At 33.0% G+C, this 20754-nt stretch overlaps 1 protein-coding gene across 2 annotated transcripts in view; it reads left to right on the forward strand.

The window, feature by feature from the left end:
* The window catches only part of LOC114326515 (monocarboxylate transporter 9), a 209475-nt gene that overhangs the window by 103454 nt on the left and 85267 nt on the right, over positions 1–20754 (forward strand). For both annotated transcript variants that reach the window (XM_028274905.2, XM_028274906.2), the window contains exon 2: positions 11174–11447. In XM_028274905.2, coding sequence (XP_028130706.1) covers positions 11174–11447 — 274 coding nt within the window. The remainder of the gene's footprint in view (positions 1–11173; positions 11448–20754) is intronic.

The following is a 20754-nucleotide window of genomic DNA, read 5'->3' on the forward strand; positions in this document are numbered from 1 at the left end:
AAAATCTAACACATTCGTTAAAGAAAAGCGTGGGGCGCGAAAAGTAAAGAAGTATCTATCCTCAAACCGTTTATTCGATGAAGACACGCCCCCCGCTTTTCTTTAACGAATGTGTAGGATTTTTTCAATTTTTTAACGAATGTGTGAGATTTTTGTATATTTAAAATCAGTCTAACAGTTTTTTCGAATAATCCTTCGAGTTTGAATTTTTTTATTTATTGCGTTTTAGTTGATTATTTTATATTTTTAATTTTAGTCACTCGTAACTAAAGAAAAGCGAATCTTAAATTTTTTTTTCACATTTTTTTATTTTTTACTTTTTAATCTTACACTTTTTAAACATTAAAATATATCGGCATATTTATAAAATGGATTTATATGATAGACACATTTTTTGCATTTATTTCAACATTTGATACATACCTACATTGTACATTTCCTGTAATTTTTTCATACATTTCTTAAATCAAAATCATTATTATTTATACGTATTGCAGTTTTTCCATCTCTTCTAATGCTTTACTATTGCACGGTGTAGATCCTGTTAATTTCTAATCTTAATAGATCTTAGTTGTAGCAGGAAACGACTCTACCGGTGGTTTTTCTAAGACTACGTTAAAAACAGCGTTGCCAGGCCCAAAAAATTTATTTCCCCAAATTGTGTTTTAAAAGTTGCCAGATTTTCAACAGAATTCCCCAGATTTATAAGGTTTTTTCCAACTCGATACAAAACCGTTCTTAAATCGTTACGCGCATGCGCAATGACGAAAATTTATGCGCAGTTACACATTTTTCGTTACTGCGCATACTCGTAACTGTTAAAGAACGGTTTTGTTTGGGGAACCCCAGGGAATATCATTGTTCGCGGTAGTCACAATTCACCAAACTGTATTGAGAGTGGCCTATATGTGGAATCAGTCACCACGATCTTGTCGTTGTAAAACATTTAATATTCACATAATTACTGGACTTTCTAAAATAACTATCTTTTACTAAATTTAATAACATATTTTAGCCAGTTTGATTGGTATTGGGAAAGTAGGATTGCACCAAGGCTCGGTGCTTAGTCCTTATTTATTTTCATTAGTTTTGGACCAGATAACAGCGAAACTACAGGGTAGTATTCCATGGTGCCTAATGTATGCTGATGATGTAGTGTTAATAGGAAATAGTGAAAGAGACTTAGAAAAAAACTGGAACAGTGGAGACAATCTCTGGAGGAAAAAGGTTTAAAACTTAGTAGGACAAAAACAGAGTATTTGGAATGTTCATTTAAAGATGGAGTTACTACAAATAAAATGGTATCTTTGGATGGTGAAATGATTGTGAAAAGCAATAGTTTTAAGTACATAGGATCGGTATTACAGAGTAATGGAGAAATAGATGGAGATGCATGCAGTAGAATTAGGGCTGGATGGATGAAGTGGAAAGAAGCGAGTGGTGTGTTGTGTGACAGAAAAATTCCAATGAAGCTGAAGGGAAAATTCTATAAAACAGCCATAAGACCGGCTATGATGCACGGAACTGAATGTTGGGCAGTGAAAAAGAAAGAGGAACAACGAATGCATGTGGCGGAAATGAGAATGCTTAGATGGATGAGTGGAGTGACAAAGAAGGATAAAATTAGAAATGAGTATATTAGGGGAAGTCTAGGTGTGGCACCAATTGATGCCAAAATGAGAGAGCATATGTTAAGATGGTTTGGTCATCTTCAACGTCGAGACGTTAATCATCCAATACGAAGAATAGCTGAAGTGCAGATTCCTGGAAGGAGTAGGAGAGGAAGACCAAAGAAGACCTGGGGAGAGACGATAAGGCACGACATGTTGGTAAAGGGGATTAACATTGATATGACCCAAGATAGAATTGTGTGGAGAAATGCAATTAGGGAAGCCGACCCCGCATAGGGATAAGGCAAAGAGAATGATGATGATGATTTTAGCCAGTTTGATTTCCCCAGATATTAGTCATTTTAAAAAAGTTTTTCCCCAGTCCTCAAAGTTTATCAATTTTCCCCAGTTCTGGGGAAAATTCCCCAGACCTGGCATCCCTGGTTAAAAACACGAATTTTTTGAATTCGAGTTTTAATTGAAGTTTTGTTTCGTATCATATTGAAATTTGACACAAATAAGCGCCGATGTTTATATAAACAAATATATGAGGGTACAAAATCGTCGCCGCTTAATAAACATGATCTACAAACATGAAAAGTAGTCGGAATCGGCAAAAAATTTGAAACTTTATTGTTTATTAATAAAGCATAACGTAAACAATTAACGTAAAAAGTGAAATTATATATAGTTCATAGCTACAATCTGTAAAAGTTTCAAGTTTCTACATCGTAAAAAACAAGAGAATTTAAGCATTTTCCATTAAAATCGTTTTTTTATTTAAACAATTAATAAAAATATTTTTTTTATTGACTATTCGTGTATTGTTCCCGCGAATGCATTTGTCTGCAAATTTTCATTCATTTGCATTGAAGAAAAGGCAGTCAAATTAACGTCTAAAGATTTGACCCAAACGATTGAACTAAAGAAAAGCGTTTAAAAAATGACCAAAGAAGAAATAATCCTTCTTGCCAGCATCTACAAAATATAATATGCAATTGTCTTAACCCACCAGTCATTGCGACAAGTCTCATAAACCCGGTGAAAATTTGTTGGTCAATTTCTTCTTACTAGAAGAATCTAGTAATCTGCAATAATATATATAATCTAAATATATCTGTGTTTTCTTAGCTTCAATTTTTTTATTTTTTTTTTATTATAGCAATACCTACTACGACAGGCACTTGATACTCCACACTCCCAAATACACTTTTTCTCTGGATCATGTTTTGAAGCATTGCATTACGTACTTAGGTGCTCTAATGACGTGTCCAAAGTACTTATTGAAGCTCTTTTGTTTTCAGAGTGCTGAGTATTTTTTCAGCATCTAACATTTATTTTTATTATTTTTAGCATCTCATCATTCTTATTTGGAGCCTTAGATGTTGCTAAGATGATGCCACAACAAAGAAATTGTTTGATCTTTATAAATTGCTATCTCTATTCGGACATTTATTTCATGTAAATTTTGTTTCGTAAAATTCATTTTCAATCGATAAATTTTACATGAAGCGATACAACTGTGTCGTCCGCAGATCACTATTGTTAAAAACCTCTCCATTGATACACGCTCTCTAAGATTGTTCAAAGATTCAAGCAAAATAGATTCACTCTACAAATTAAACAGAAGAGGAGAAATAATAAAGTCAATGGTAAGACACTATGGAACAAAGATAAATTACAGATATACAACGTCTAAAATATGCAAAGTGAAAAACACCAAGGACTCCGTGAGAAAGGGAAGAGGAGAATATAACAACCATATAAGCCATATGACAACAGATAAAGAAGTAAATACGGCGAGTGATGGTTCCCAATAGGAAGATGATCAGTAGAAAGACCACCATAACGTAGAACGACAACTTACTGGAGTCACATTGACAGCTAGGACAGAGTCATGTCGACACAACAAGAAAAAGACGAAGAACTTTAAGAGTACCTACCTACTAATGAGTTCAAATTTATATCGTAATAATTCTTCTCTTCCTCTTTCTGTATAGAACATGACTCTGTCTGTTTTTTCAATGTGCCTCTAGTAAGTTGTCGTTCCATCGTTTTCGTGGTCCTGTCCTGACTATCATCCTATTTGTTGTCATTCGGCTTATGTGGTCATTCCATTATATTCTTCTGTTTCTTACCCAGTTATTGTTACACACCTTGCATCTCCGTTAATGTTACACACCTTGCATCTCCGTCGTATATCTGTACTTCTAGATCTGTGCCATAGAGTCTTACCATCGATTTTTCGAAGAGTTTTCATCTCCGCTGTTTCGAGCAATCTTTTTGTCCTCTCTGTGTCGGGTCGTGTTTCTGCCGCATATGTCATTATTGGTCTGATGACTGTTTTGTAAATTCTGCCTTTCATTTCTTTTCCGATATTTTTATTTTTGTCATTTAGGCAACCTACGGCTCTGTTTGTTCTATTCACTCGATCTTCCACTTCTGTTTCGAGCCTTCCGTAGCTAGATAGCGTGATGCCTAGGTATTTAAACTCCATCACTTGTTCTATTATCTGACCTTCCAGCTCCAATTTACATCTTATTGGATCTGCTGTTATAACCATGCACTTTGTCTTTTGTGAAGAAATTAACATGTTAAATTTTCTGGCGATTATGTTGAATTGGTGCAACATACGTTGTAAATCATCTTAACTTTGAGAGATTAGCATTGCATCGTCCGCATAGCAGATTATTTTAAGTTGTTTTTCTCCCATTTGGTATCCTTTTTTATTTCTTACTTTTTTTTTTATTATTTCGTCCATGATCAGGTTGAACAATAAAGGACTCAAGGAATCCCCCTGTCTTATCCCATTGCCGGCTTCAATTGGGTCAGTTAATTCATCGTCCACTTTTACTTTTATTGTGTTGTTCTGGTAGATGTTTTCGATCGTTTTAATTATTCCTAGAGGTACCTCGAGCATAACAAATGGATAACGTCCTTTAATGTGACCCTGTCAAATGCTTTCTTAAGGTCCACGAAACATAAATATGCGGTTTGTTGTATTCCAACGATTTCTCTTGAACTTGCCTCATTATAAATATAGCGTCAGTGCATGACCTTCCTGACCTAAAACCTTGTTGTTCTTCTGCTAATGTTATAATTTCATTCAATAAGTTTGTTATCACTTTGGTTGTTAATTTTAATGTTGTGTTTAATAAGTTAATTCGTCTGTAATTTTCTGGGTCCTATTTGCCTCCTTTTTTGAAGAGAGATATTAGGATGCTTGATCTCCATTCTTGTGGTATTCTGTTTTGTTCTATTATTATTGATCGTAATAATTTGTAACGAAATAGGCGATGGACTACCCCACTAATTGAAATAATATTCGAAAATATTACCTCAACTAACCAAGATAGCCATCGTTACACCCTTAGCTTAGCTCAGTCACTCAGGTGTGTGTTCGTCTTGTCCTAACCTTAGAATGAACTCTGAAAATTGGAATGGAAGCAAACAAAACATAGTTTTTAACTAATCATGTTTATTGTTCATAAAGATATAATAAATAAAATGACTTAGTAAATTGCATTAACAAATGTATTCAAATTCTTGCCAAAAACTAACAATTCTGGATTATACTTATGGCTTTTGGTAGCTGATGGTATCTTCTTGATGTCGTATGGTTCTGCTGTTGTAGACTTCTCGTAGGCCTGGGCGGATCTTCGGCGCAAGGCCCCTGCAGCTAGAGGTGGTGGTTGTGCAGTCTGGATGTCATTGTCTTTGCCTTCAAGTGTGCATCACCGGTGATGTGAGGCTTAGGTTCCCGAAGAGGGAAAGGTTGATCTCTTTCCAAAAAACTATAAAACAGAGACACATATCAATCATCAAGAAGAAAAACCAAAATATACCTTTGCCAAATAGTATTCAGAAATAGTAATTGGCAAGGGTAAATTACATAGAATTTAGATGAGAATAGTTAAAGTCTGATTACCAAACGTGCATATTAATAGATGAAAAGAAATATAGAAATCAAACACATGGTTGAACATTTGAAGGTTAGATAAAAAAAATTAGAAAAACTTTTAGATGGAGAAATGTAATTACTGTAAGAAATTATTAAAAAACTATGTGTAACTCACCCCAAGAGGAAGATGATTTGTTGAAATAGAAATGATTTATTTTTCGAATTACATGCCTTTTTAAGGATTAATTTTTCCCTTCCAGTGTATGTCAGGGAGTAGGGGGTCAAGTCGATGAAGTGACACTGTCATTGAAAACGACATTTAAAATGACAACCAAGTACTATGAAGTAGCGGCCTGTTCCGTATTGAAAATACAGATATTTGGAGAGTATGAATATACGAGGTATGTTCAGTATGATGATTTAAATGAAAGAGATATATTAAATAGAAGATAATAAAAGAGGGTAATAAAAGAGAGCGCCAACCGATTTTTAAAGGGGAAAATGGGTAAACCAATTAGAAGAAGATAATTATTAATGAAATATTAAAGGAAATACGGTAAAATAATTATTTAAAAATAAAATATCAAAGATGTGACGTTTGTAACGTTACAAATTAAAACAATTAATTGGCTATTTTCTTATAATAGATAGATCAGTTTCTCCTATCCAGTAGGTATATATGAATATATGTACTCATTTGGTTTCTCATTAAAATTTGTAAAAAGTAAACAATATAATCAGTAAAAATGGAACATTAGGACAAAATGGCTGTCCCGAAAGAAAAATTCGAACCATGGTAGAGGCAGCCAGGTCACAAGGGAATTGCAGGAAATGAGGAAGCTGATAGCCTCGCAAAAGAAGGGGCCAATACCCCATTCCAACGTCCAGAACCCTTCTGTGGACTACCAAAAAGCCACATCAGAGAGGAACTCCGGACCTGGGAACTCAATCAACTACAACTATAGGCAAGCAAAGGAAAAAAGACAAAGGCAAGCAAAAAAGGCTCATAAAGGTGTCGCCTAGTGCAACAAACCGCCTTCTCGAAATGAGTAAAAAAGATATAAAAATGGTCACTGGCCTTCTCACTGGTCACTGCCCTCTGATATATCATCTCAAAAAAATGTGCAAATCAGATAGTGAGAACTGTCGTTTCTGTGACAAAGAAAAATAAACGGCAGAACACATTCTATGAAATTGCGTAGCGCTGTTCTGCAAACGACTAAAATTCCTAGAAGAGGTCACCCTAACGCCCTCTGACATAGGAAACAAGTCACCTAGGATGCTAATCAATTTCATCAGAAGTATTGCCATCCTAGAGTTTAACTAGATTAAGGTGTGCACAAAAGATCTTTAGATATAGGTCGAAGTGCTGAGAGGCTCCATAGCCTTAACGACCTTACATAATCTAATCTAATGGTAGAGGCAGAAAAATAATCAATTTATGTCTTATGTACATAATAAATTTGAAGAGTTGACCTTGGTAATGACAAACAACCAAGAACGTATCTACAGATTAATTTAGATTTCAACTGATATCAATCAGTTACATTACAATCAATAATTACATTAAAATCTTTATCAACTTTCCTAATTTTCAATTTGTGTGTTTGTTTACGCAAATACTGACCTTCAGATATTTTTATCTAATATTTTTTGAACATGTGTACTTCCTTGATGTTTTCAGTTGCTAAAGTTTTTAGAAAATGTGCCTAATGTTATTATCAATGCATATAAATATTTATTACTTTCAAATTATCCTAAAAATTATTGGAAACAGACATTAATTTATGAAATGACGTAAAAGGAATAATTTAAATCTTAATTGTAACGTCATTCAGAAACAATTTGTGATGAATAAATTTTGTATCAAAGACAAGCCTCATAATTAAAAAAAATTCACAGCCAGCCCTAATTATGATAAATTTCGATGGCTCTAGTCAGGTTGTGTTTCTGATCATATTCACTTTGAGAGATTAGTATTGCATCGTCTGCATAGCAGATTATTTTAAATTGTTTTTCTTCCATTTGGTAGCCTTTTTTAGTTCTTACTTTTTTATTATTTCATCCATGATCAGGCTGAACAGGGGATTCAGGGAATCCCCCGTTTTATTAAATTGATTTTCTCCCATTTGGTATCCTTTTTTAGTTCTTACTTTTTTATTATTTCATCCATGAACAGGGGATTCAGGGAATCCCCCGTTTTATCCCATTGCCAGTTTCAATTGGGTGAGTTAGTTCTTATTATAACATTCTAACATGCGATTCTTCTTATATAACATTGCGAAATAAAATCGATAATGCCAAACATATCCTGCACACACTGTTTTCTTCATCGACAGGCTCTAAGGTAGTACCTTCCGATATAAATAACGTACTCAAGTCAAGGAGGTATTAAAAATTGTAAATTCTATCCAAGTGAAAAGAAGATATGGACTCTTTTCATCAAAATCTCCTATATCACACAGAGGTCAGTTGGCTATCCAAAAGAAAGGTGTTGACAAGAGCTCTGTAACTGAGAGCTGAATTGTTAATGTTCTTACAAGATGCAAAATCTAAATATGCTTACGGTTTTTCTGACCCTATTGGCTCTTTAAATTAGCGTTTTGGTAGATCTTTTTAGCCACCTTAACAATTTGAACAAGAACCTTCAAGAAAGAGAATAATTTATCAGCTAAAGATAAAGTAAAAGCGTTTCACACAAAACTTCGTTTGTGGTCAACCTCTCTGCAAAACAAAATGTTGTGAGTGTTTTCCATGTGTATAGAAGATTTTTGAAGATAATACAACAGACCAAAGTTTTGCAGTTTCGGCTCACATTCTTTCCATTATACAGAGCTTGCATAGTTTACAAGAGCAACTTTTGACATACTTTCCAGAGTTGCACTCTGAAGCTGACAATAGGCGTAGATGGATTCTAAACCCTTTGTTGGACACATCAATAGATCTGACTGATGTCAGCAAAAAAATGATAGAATGTCTTCTAGATTTAGCCGCTGATGGCATGCTTAAAATGGAATTTTATTGGCAAAGTGTCGACGTATTTTGGATAAAAATAAAACACCAATACCTAGAGCTGGCAAGGAAAGCTCTTAAATTATTAGTGCAATTCGCCACTTCATACTTGTGTGAACTGACATTTTCTTCAATGGTAGACATTAAAACTAAAAAGAGAAATATATTGCAATTAGAAAATGACTTGATTAAAAATAGTACCACAATTTGATAAACTTGAAAAAAGAAACAAGCACATCCTTCCCACTAAAATTGTGTTTTAAGAACCTCAACTTTTTCTTTCAGTCGACGACCCCCCAAGTAAGGCTTCGCGACCACCCTGGGGGTCGCGATCCACAGATTGAAAAACGCTGTTTTAAATCATTTTAAATACTCCTAGAGGTATCGTTCACGTATAATAATTGGATAACGTTCTTTAATTTGGCCCTGTCCAATGCCTTCTTAAGGCCCAGGAAAAATAAGTATGCCCCATCTTAAAGTTATATCTTCTAGTTCAATGACCGTTATATATCGCTGGATATCAAGTTGGCTACCATATTCGCTATAGTGACTTTATTGACAGCAGCTCTGAATAAGGATGTAGTCGATTTTCCATATCATTGCCTTAAATTTTTCAGCCATGATGCTCTTCATCTACCAGGACCACGTTTACCTTTTATCTGTCCCTGAATTATCTGATGTAAAAGATCATATTTTTCAGATGCATACGTAAATAAATACAAAAGTTTAATGAACAATCCTTTGTAAAAGGTATAAAATTTATTAAAATTCCTTAAAGGGCTATGTCACAGAACGTTTTCGATATTTAAAAATATCATCATCAGTGTTTAGAACTAGTTGCAACTAGTCACAAGCTGAGCTTCCAAAGAAATATCAGGGTATGAACCCTTTAAATGGTATACAAATTTGTTATACTTATTAGCATATTTGTTTAAATTTCAAAGGATGGATGAAGTCGATTTTTAATTAACTTAAATTTTAAAAATGATCCCTCTCCACTGCATTTGGTTAGCATCAGAAGTTTGTCACCACAACGTCGTTGGGAAACGCATCACTCACATTCGTTTCTTTTAACAGTCAGTACATTTGAAGTTCTTTACTTATATTTGATAAGCCGATTTCCTCTTTAAATGAATTGAAAAATTGTACAAATTATACCAGTTTGACACCTAGGTTTTCATCTAAATCAGCGGTTCTCAATCTTTTTGTGTCATGTATCACCAAATACTTTTTAATATTTTTGGTACCACCTAACTGAAATACATATCTAACTAGGTGATCTAATTAACTATACCTAACAGTGGTGCTGATTTTGGCTGTTTTTGCGTTTTGTGTACCACCTCAAAAAATGAAATGTACCACCAGTGGTACATGTACCATAGATTGAGAACCGCTGATCTAAATCATTGCTATAAATGTCGGTAAGCTTCAGTGAGTGAGCTTCAATTTGATTATTCAAATTGTTGCTCATGGTCTTCTGAAATTTTGGATAATGCTCCTTTAATCTGATTATAACCTTTAACTAGTTCTTTTGAGGCGTCACTTCTAGATGACCATCTAGTAGCATTTACTCTTTTAGGAGCAATAATATTTCTGCCACGGTCAACGTTGCTCTCGCTTGAAGACGCTTTTGCTTGTTGCTTTTTGCCAATTTGTAACACAATACTCTGGGTATTGTGATTTAGAAAGAGTAAGAACTTGCAAATTAAAGAAACGCTGGGAGAGAAGTTATTGAAGAGTAACTTAGCTCAGAGGATCAAATTAAAACGTTCAGAGAGACAAAATCTCAAGTGAGAATTCGGGCTAGCTTTATTACACTGAAGTTTGTCTTTGAGATAGTAATACAAGAGAAAATGAGACTTTTTAACACACAATTTAGTTGTATGTATATGTAGAGGAAGTGAAAAATACATATAGTTCATATACCTAGTCCTTCCAATAAATCAAATAACGCTATAGCAGCAGGACAACACTCAGCTGCAGCTTTTTTAACTAAATTCAGAGAGTGGTTGGTACATTGATTCCACAACGCCAAGATATTATACTATGTATATATTTAATTTTAGCCTGAAAACAGTGAACACCATTGTACTTTCCACTTATAACTGACGTGTTATCGCAGGACTGTTCGCTGCAGTCTGCAGTTTTTCAAATCGATATCATCTTCTTGCAAGAATGTGATTAGATTAGAGAATTAAATACATATATCTTCTGCTTTATGACAATTACTTGGCAAAAATACATTCTCAACAGGAGAGAAAACTTCCATGTAACGAAATATCACAGTTAATTGATTGACAAAAATTATTCTATGTGAATGATGTGCTGATTTTTTTAAGTTTGGGGCTTTGTGGGCCCCCCCGGAATGTGGGCAGCCTGCCCCTCTTTAAATCCGGCCCTGGTTCATACCCTTGTATTTCTTTTGTGGCTCAACTTGTGATCAACCAGTTGTAAACACTGATGATGATATTTTTAACGAAAACGTTCTGTGATGTAGCCGTTAAAGGGATTTTAATAAATTTTATATCTTTTATAAAGGATTTTTCATTAAATTTTTGTGATTGATGGTATACAGCCAGAGGAAAAATTAATTATTTTCCTTGTGGATTTAAATAAATACACACTAATCGATTATTTTCTTTTGTTTCAGATGGTGAACCAAGCCATGTTTGCCAACTTCGGATTGATATTCGGAGAGTACCTAAAAGAAATCGGCGGCGGCCATGCCACCGGCATCACCCTAGTTTTAGCTTTAAGTGTCGTAGTGACGAACTTTGCGGGGTTGATAGTGGGACCTTTATTAAAAATATTGGAAATTAGGACTTTTACTTTAATTGGTATCGGTTGTGTAGGCACCGGTATGATCGTTTCGAGTTTCGGAACTGCTACGTGGCATATTGTCATCGGATACAGTGTAATGACGGGTAAGGATAAGGTTTAATTTGATCAGTTGTAATAAAAATAAAAACGTTTATTTCCCTACATTATAGGAGTGCATATTATAGATTCTCACTTCGGAAAAAATCAAACAAGATAGAACTTTTTGTAATTTCATTAAGAAATGTTTAATACACAACATATCAAAAAGTTCTACTTGAGAAGTGGGTGCTTCATTTTTTATTAAACAAATGAACTACAAAATTAGATGTTTTTTTTAAATAACTCCGAAAATATAAATTTTAGAAAAAAACTGACTTGACCATTGAAAAATTCAGAAAACTTTACAAAAAAAACCTTATATAAAGAATTTTCTAAAATTAAATCTGTATCTTCTATAATTTTTTTTTATAACGCTAAAGTCACCCTTCTCACAAACATTGGCGCACCGTAAACTAACGTACGGCGAAGTGTACGGTTGAGTCATTTTAATGTAATTCTTTAACTAATGGATCAAAGAAAATTTTACAAATTGAACATGAAAGAATAATAATTAAGCTATCTTATGGTTATAATAGAAAGAAATAAAATGTATGGGCATAAGTACGGTGTGGGCGGAAAGTGAGTCTTACACAGCGGCGGCTCGTGGGTCAATCTTCAGGGGGGTCATTTTGGTTTGAAAACTTCAAACTGTTGATTTTTTAAAGTATTTAAAAGATCTTTTAGCATTTATATTTTAGATAAAAAATACAGACTTAGATAAAACTCAATACTATTTACCCTAGTTTTCCGAAAATTAAATTTGTCTTTTTTTAGAGTAAATCTTTTAAAAAATATAGGAAAAATGGTATGAACAGGTTATTGACTGATATATAGATAGGAATATTTATAGTATAATAAATTGTAAATTTATTAAAACGAAACTTACTTTAAATATTTTTATATTTTAAGTCAATTCTTCTATCCTTTAGTTCTGCAAAATAGTCTATGACCTTCTCATTGAAATTTGGAATGCTCTTGACAAGCGTTTTCTCGATGCTCAGCATAGACAAGGCACTAAGTCTAGGTTGTCCCATCGTATTACGCAGGAATGTTTTTACTCTTTTTAAAGTAGAAAAACATCTCTCACTTTCCACGGTTGTCATAGGGAGTGTGCACAAAATATTTAATAACTTCACTGCTTCAGAAAATGTTTCAGACAAATTCATGTTAATAAAAAGCTGAAGTATGGCTACTGCACCAGCACTATTGCGAAAATCCTCACGACAATATAAGACTTCAAGTTCCGATTTTAGTTTGGAAATATTCACTGTGGGATAATTAGCCGTCACCATTTTTAAAATATTTTGCGGAAAGTTGGTAGTGTATGCTTCAAATTTCTCTATGTAGAATAACTGTGAAATCATGAGATGATCATTGAAACTAAACCTGTGATTTATTTCAGATATAATAATATCACAAATTTCAAGTGCAGTTCGTCGCTTTGGATCCTCTGCAGTAGTTTTTCTTTTTTTTGCTGTTGATGTGCTTGGTACTTCTGATTCCAAAATAGTATTTCTAATTATTTGGATATTGTTGTTAAAAGACAGGATACAATTTTTGACAGATATAACATCAATGTCTCGCATTTGCAATTGTTTAAACAATATATCAACATGGGGCATTATTTTATGGAAAAAATTTAACCAAAATAAAAAATGCTCATCTTCCAAATGTCTTTTTAAACCAGTTGCTTGATTTATATTGTTACCATCTTGCTCCTCATCAATAATTTCCTCTAAGCAAGATTTTAAATCATCTTTATAAGTGTATACAATTTCAACACATTTTGTATTGAAAGCCCATCGAGTAGGCGCAGCTTTAGGTAGCCTTACTTTAACCACTCTATCCAGAACCATCGTACGTTTTGGAGATCGGCCGAAAAAGGACGAAAATCCGTGTAAATTTGCAAAAAATATTTTTATCGGTTTGTGTTGACTCGCCGCTTTTTGGAGGATAAGATTAAATTGATGGGCATAGCAGTGAATGAAGTGTGCATTTGGGTATATTTCTTTAATTTTTGTTTGTACTCCTCCCAGTTTACCGCTCATGACTGATGCACCATCGTAACTTTGGGCAATCAATTTTTCAGGTGCTTCATTAATTTTTAATAATTGAAGTTCTTCCAATATTACATTAGTTAAATGTTGTGCTGTAGTACCTAGGGGGTTAACAAATTTCCAAAATCTTTCATGTACAATACCAGTTAATACATATCGCAATATGATAATCATCTGCGTTTTATTGGAGCTGTCTGTGGTCTCATCTACTTGAATGGCCACAAAATTTGTCTGGCCAATCTCCTTCATGATATGAGTATGCACAATGGCTAACATTGATTCTAAAATATCGTTCTGAATTGTTTTCGATGTTCCTTTAAATACTGTACTTTTTTCAATGTGTTCTTTAAACATTAAATCCAGTTCAGAAACAAAATCGATAAGGCCCAGAAAAATTCCACGATTATTGGAGCTGTCACTTTCGTCATGACCGCGCAATGCAATTTCGAAAACTCCACAAAATTTTACACAGTCGATTAGTTTGTTTAAAATATACCTATTTTTAGATACCAATTCATTAAAGTCATGCACAGATTTACGATATACACTATCAAGTTGCTGTCTTATGTTAACACGTCCTAAACTTGCGTAACTCATTGATGAATTTATATGAGTAGTTGAAGAGGCATGTTTTGTAATTTTCACTTTTAAATGCTTAATGTCAGTTACTCCATTTTTCGCCCATACAGCGTCATTCGAAAACAGTAAACACGGATAGCAAAAAAATGCATTTCTCACACTGCAGCCACAAATCCAATCACACAAATTGTACATTGATTCTTTAAAATATCTTTGAATGTCCTTACCCCTATCCTTTGTTGTTTGTTTTAAATTCATGTTTGGTTTTGGTCGACCACTTTCTTTTTTCTCAAGCCGCCGTTCATAATTTAGTGTTCCAGCAGATTTTAAGGCAATTATTTCGTCAACAACACTCATCTTGTTTTTGTTACAATCACAAAAAAATCCAACAAAACAAAATAAATTACGCAAATACGCCGCGATCGATATAGACCTGCCGTGAAGTGCGGTCAGCAGACGGTAACTAACTAAACGTGAGGCCGTCGACTCTACTAGAGGTATACGACGGAAAGGTCACTCCCACTCTCGCCCACGAAATTGCTATCTGCCGTCTCTTTTCTATTTTACATGCATTTGTCCATAAGCCATAAGAACTGTATATAGACAATTTAAAATACGGCCCAGCCACGGGCTTGTGTATAGCGCGAGGCGCGACGTTATTATATCTATTATATTTGTTTTGCCAATGCAGACTGCTGAGAGAGAATTTTATATTTCAGAGTGAAGTTTTAGATAAAAGATATTTTTAATAAAATTGGTATTTTTATGAGATTATTTTAGGGGGGTCATTGACCAATTGACCCTAAGGAGGAGCCGCGCTTGGTCTTACATGAATTTTGTTTAAAAATGTGTAACTAATACAATTTTTCTTATAAAACTCTCAATTTTGCACAACTTACCTTTCAAGCATCTTAATAAATGATGTTTCATTCAAATAAAATCTCAAAAATTTAATTCAAATGATATGACGTCTCAAAAAATGTAATTTTTGAAATCTTCAGTTTTATAGAATTACCACCACTTTAAGACGGTATTACTCAAGTTTGAACAGTTCTATTACAGTTTTTTAAGTACTTTTCTAAAGCTTAGGATGTAATCTTTAAAATGAACTAAATTATTTTGCTTTAGAAATGAAATAAACTATTTATTTTTAAGAAAATTAAGAAAGATAACAAAAATGTAATACAAAAAAATTACCAGTTAAAAAATGTTTATACAAAGTGATCAAAACTTTTTTCTGTAAAACTTACCTAAAATACATATAATAATAAGCTTCAACAATAATAAATGTTCAGCAAAAAAATTTTTTTAGCTCTTATACAGTATGTCTGCGTAACTTGGAACCTATTGATAACTTTTTATTATCAGTTTTACGAAAAAAAGTTATTCTTTATATAATACTCTGCATCGTATGTAATCTAAGATGCAATCATTAAATATCAAATATAATTAATTTTATACGAGGTATGTCAAAAAATATGAATTTCACTCAAGAGTGGTGTGATGAATGATGTTTAATTCAAATAAAATCTCAAAAATTTAATTCAAATGATATGACGTCTCAAAAAATGTAATTTTTGAAATCTTCATAGTTTGATAGAATTACCACCACTTTAAGACGGTATTACTCAAGTTTGAACAGGTCTATTACAGTTTTTTAAGTACTTTTCTAAAGCTTAGGATGTAATCTTTAAAATGAACTAAATTCTTTTACTTTAGAAATGAAATAAACTATTTATTTTTAAGAAAATTAAGAAAGATAACAAAAATGTAATACAAAAAAATTACCAGTTAAAAAATGTTTATACAAAGTGATCAAAACTTTTTTCTGTAAAACTTACCTAAAATACATATAATAATAAGCTTCAACAATAATAAATGTTCAGCAAAAAATTTTTTTTAGCTCTTATACAGTATGTCTGCGTAACTTGGAACCTATTGATAACTTTTTATTATCAGTTTTACGAAAAAAAGTTATTCTTTATATAATCGTATGTAATCTAAGATGCAATCATTAAATATCAAATATTTTATACGAGGTATGTCAAAAAATATGAATTTCACTCAAGACTAAAGTACCTTTACATTTCAAAATATCGAAAATTGTTACTAAGAAAAGCTGTTTGGAATTAAAAAAATTGTTTTAGTGTTCAATTGCATCCTTCTAATTAAAATATTGTGAATAATAAAGGCACAGAAAAATTCATATTTTTTACATCTCGTATAAAATTTAAAAAAGTTGATATCTGATGGTTGTATCTTAGAGTTTAGACCAGGGAGAGTATTTTATTAATAATAACTTTTTTTCGTAAAAGTGATATTAAAATAGTTATCATAATTGTAATAAAATGATGATGAGTATCCGTAATTTGAAAGAAAATTGAAATTTTTTTTTTCGATTAGAATGATTTAATTTTATATTTAGACATAGTTTCTAATTTCAAACAACTTTTCATAATAGCATTTTTTGATATTCTGGAATATAAAGGTACTTTACTCTTTAACGAAATTCATATTTTTGACATAACTCGTATAAAATTGATAAAATTTGATATCTGATGGTTGAGTTTTAGATTTTCGACTATCCAGAGCATTTTTTAAGAATAACTTTTTTCGTAAAATTAATTATAAAAAAGTTTTCCATGTGGTTCCTAGCTACGCAGACACACTGTATAAGAGCTTCCGTATAAGAATTTTAAAATTGCAATGCCATATTCGGATTCAGTATAATCAAAAACAAAATAGAAACATATTTGATCAAAATAAAATGACGAATTTAACGATATTTTTAAAATTATTTATACAAAACAATTGTTATTGTTTAAACAATCAATAAACAATTAGCGGCCAAATCTGCGAGTAGAACTTTTTACTTTAACATGTACTACATATATAAACTAACAAAAAAAGTTGTAGAAAAATATAAGCTTGTTTGAATTTTTCCGAAACAATGCATGTTTTCGTTCTAATTGCACTCCCCCAGTAATAATATTTATAATTCATTCACTTAGGATATTGTTTCACTTAGATAATAGTAAGGAAGCTGGAGAACGAGCTCTAAACGAGGACCTAACTACACTTAGTAACTACTTTAAGAACTGGCGCTTACGTCCTAACACAAGCAAAACTGAAACCTGTCTCTTTCACCTGTCGAATCAACTTGCGGGCGATACCCTCAATGTAACTCTAAATGATGCAGCTATCAAACATAACAACAACCCCAAATATCTAGGCGTCACACTTGATAGAACACTCACCTTCAAAAGCCATCTTACAAACGCAGCCGGTAAACTGAGAACAAGAAACAATATAATAAGAAAACTTGCTGGAACAACTTGGGGTGCTTCTGCAGATACTCTTCGGACCTCTGCTTTAGCTTTGGTTTTTTCAGTGGCAGAATATTGTGCACCAGTATGGTTAAATAGTGCACATACAAACAAAATCGATGTCCAACTTAATCAAACCATGAGAATAATCACTGGAACAAAAAAATCAACCCCAGTGAGATGACTGTCTACTTTGAGCAATATTGCTCCACCAGATCTACGCCGTACAGCAGCATTAGTGAGAGAGTATCAGAAAATTGTAGCCAACATACAATTACCAATCCATCAAGACATACCAGACATCTCAAAAGAGCACCAGCGACTGAGGTCTAGAAATCCTCCAATCAGAACTGCCCGAACAATTGGTGATTCCTATGATATACAAAGGCAATGGTCCACAAGATGGATGCCAACAATAGCAGCAGACTATATTCAGATATCCACCCCAACCCAGGGTTTCATCGGATCGGGTCTGCCCCGGCCCACCTGGGCGAGGCTTAATCGCATACGTACCGGACATGGTAAATGTGCTGATTCTCTGTTCAAATGGGGTCGTGCAGAGAGTCCTCGGTGCGATTGTGGATCGCCTAGACAGACCATAAGTCATTGTGTTTCAGATTGCCTAAATCGTGCCTACCGTGGAAACCTCCAGGACTTTGTGAAATGCTCCCCAGATGCAATTGAATGGCTATGTAAATTGGACATTAATATTTAGATTCATTCATTATGTTTTAGTGTTTGAATAATATATATTATATTTGTGTATTTATCGTACTGAGAAAGTCCATACGCTAAATAAAAAATAAAATAAATTAGGATATTGTAGCCTTCTGTGATGTTCCGCTGCTGCACCATTTCCTGTTGGAGAACATCCTCTTCGAGTACCTGATTTTTCTCATGGCCTTTTTCTGACATCGTGTTTTTTGGGGTTCCAAAATTGACATTTTTAGCAAAATTCAGCTTGTTCGTATGATTTTCAGGGGTTAAATCTCTGAAGACTGGCCTTTAGTATTACATATCTTGATATAGGGCAGTCAATGAGAGCAAGAACAGGTTATTACCTCCGAATTCTATCCTACTGCATGGATTTTAATGAAATTTTAGGAATAGCCTGAAAATATCTCCTTACTCAAAGTCTACCCTATGCCGATGTGTGCTTTTGTCTTGGGGGCGGTTCCCACCCCTTCAAGGGGGTGGAAAATTTTTTGGTTAAACAACTACGGAAGTTGCTAGAGAACCTAATTCTAAGCAAAAACTGTTCTATAATTTTTTTTTCGAAAACTCAATACTTTTTGAGTTATTCGTGGTTGAAAATTGGCCACTTTCATTGAAATATAACACCTTTTCAAACGGTTTTTTGCGAATACCTTAAAAACAATGCATCTAACTAAAAAATTATATGAAACATTTTTGTAGCTCATAAAAAATCAAAGAGATTTGTTCCTTCTTCAATCTTCTAGTTATAACACAAAAAGAGATATGGTAGGTAAAAAAAATTTGTTTTTTTGGTGCATGCTCAAATCAGTGTATTCAACTTGAAATAACAGAAAAACGGTCGATTTTAGGTGTATAATGCCTACCAATACCTTTTATTGTGCTTGAAAAGTCCTTTCAAATATGCAATATTAAATGTCGATTACATTCAAACTAAGCGAGATATGCTGCAAAAAATTGATGACTAACGAATTTTAAGAAAAAAATTGAGAAGAATATTTAACCCCTCATCCACAAGAATTTAAATGCATCGTTTTCCTTCTACAATACATTTTACTACAGTGTTATTTTTATGTTTAAAAAGTTGAGCGGGTTTAGAATGAATGGTTTTTGAAAAAAATAAGATCAAATTATAGAGCGCATATTTAAATTTTCTTAAAAATCTTCCTTTTTCTCCATGTAACTTGAAAATGATAACAGATACTGTTATTTAAAATATAATCAAAATGTTTATCTAGAAGAAACCTACATTTTTGTATGGCATATTTTTTTGACATCTCTTATCATTTTCGAGTTACATGGAGAAATAGGAAGATTTTTAAGAAAATTTAAAAATGCCTTCAATAATTTGATCTTATTTTTTTCAAAAACCATTCATTTTAAACCCGCCTAACTTTTTGAACATAAAAAGAACAATATAGTAAAATGTATTGTAGAAGGAAAAAGATGCATTTAAATTCTTCTGGATGAGGGATTAAATATACTTCTCATTTTTTTCTTAAAATACGTTAGTCATGAAATTTTTTACAGTTTATCTCGCATAGTTTGAATGTAATCGACATTTAATATTGCTTAATTTATAGGTCTTTTCAGGCACAACAAAAGTTATTGGTAGCATTACACACCTAATATCGACCGTTTCTCTGTTATTTCAAGTTAAATACACTGATTTGAACATGCACCAAGAAAACAAGTGTTTTTCACTTACCATATCTCTTTTTGTGTTATAACTAGAAGATTCATAAAGGAAAGAATCTCTTTGTTATTTTATAAGCTACAAAAATGTTTTATATAGTTTTTTTAGTTAGATGCATAGTTTTTAAGGTATTCCCAAAAAACCGTTTGAAAAGGTGTTATGTTTCAATGAAAATGGCCAATTTTCAACCAGGAATAGCTCAAAAAGTATTGAGTTTCCGAAAAAAAATTATAGACAGTTTTTGCTTAGTATTAGGTTCTCTAGCAACTTACGTAGTTATTTAAGCAAAAAAATTTCCACCTCCGAGAAGGGGTGGGAACCGCTCCCAAGACAAAAGCACACATCGGCATAGGGTAGACTTTCTTTCTTGGGCTATTCCCTACTTACTGTGAAAATATCACGTAAATCGATATAGTAGGATGGAATTCGGAGCCACATACCCTCATTGACTGCCCTAATATTACATAGCCTAAATTTTATTTATTGTAGCGCTAAAATAATATTCGATAATCACCAAAATGTGCGTCTGTCGCCGAAGCTGCGGTGAAGTTAGAGGTGAGAGCATAATATGAAAGTCATTAAAAAAATTACTTTAAGTCTATTCATAAACTGCCAAAATTTATGAGACATTTCTTTGGATTTAGATGATGTTAAACTAAAAAAAAAAATAATGATCAGCTGTGTTGAATTTAGAGGATAATACGTCAGTTGAATATATTTTTAAAATAATAAAAAAAATAAATGTCAGCCTTACTTTTACTGAGGGTAAGAGCGTCATGAACATACTGCGCGCTCAGTGCATCTCAGCGTTCCTTAATCACTTCGACAATATTGGACTGACGATCTTTCCACCCACAAACATTTAGCTGGCGGCGATTTCTTTTAACATTAAAAAAATTATACTTTTTTCTCTGAATCATAATTTACCTTTCCTGAATCC

The sequence above is a fragment of the Diabrotica virgifera genome, chromosome 2 (assembly GCF_917563875.1).
Source record: "Diabrotica virgifera virgifera chromosome 2, PGI_DIABVI_V3a".
In the NCBI taxonomy this organism is placed as follows: Eukaryota; Metazoa; Arthropoda; class Insecta; order Coleoptera; family Chrysomelidae; genus Diabrotica; species Diabrotica virgifera.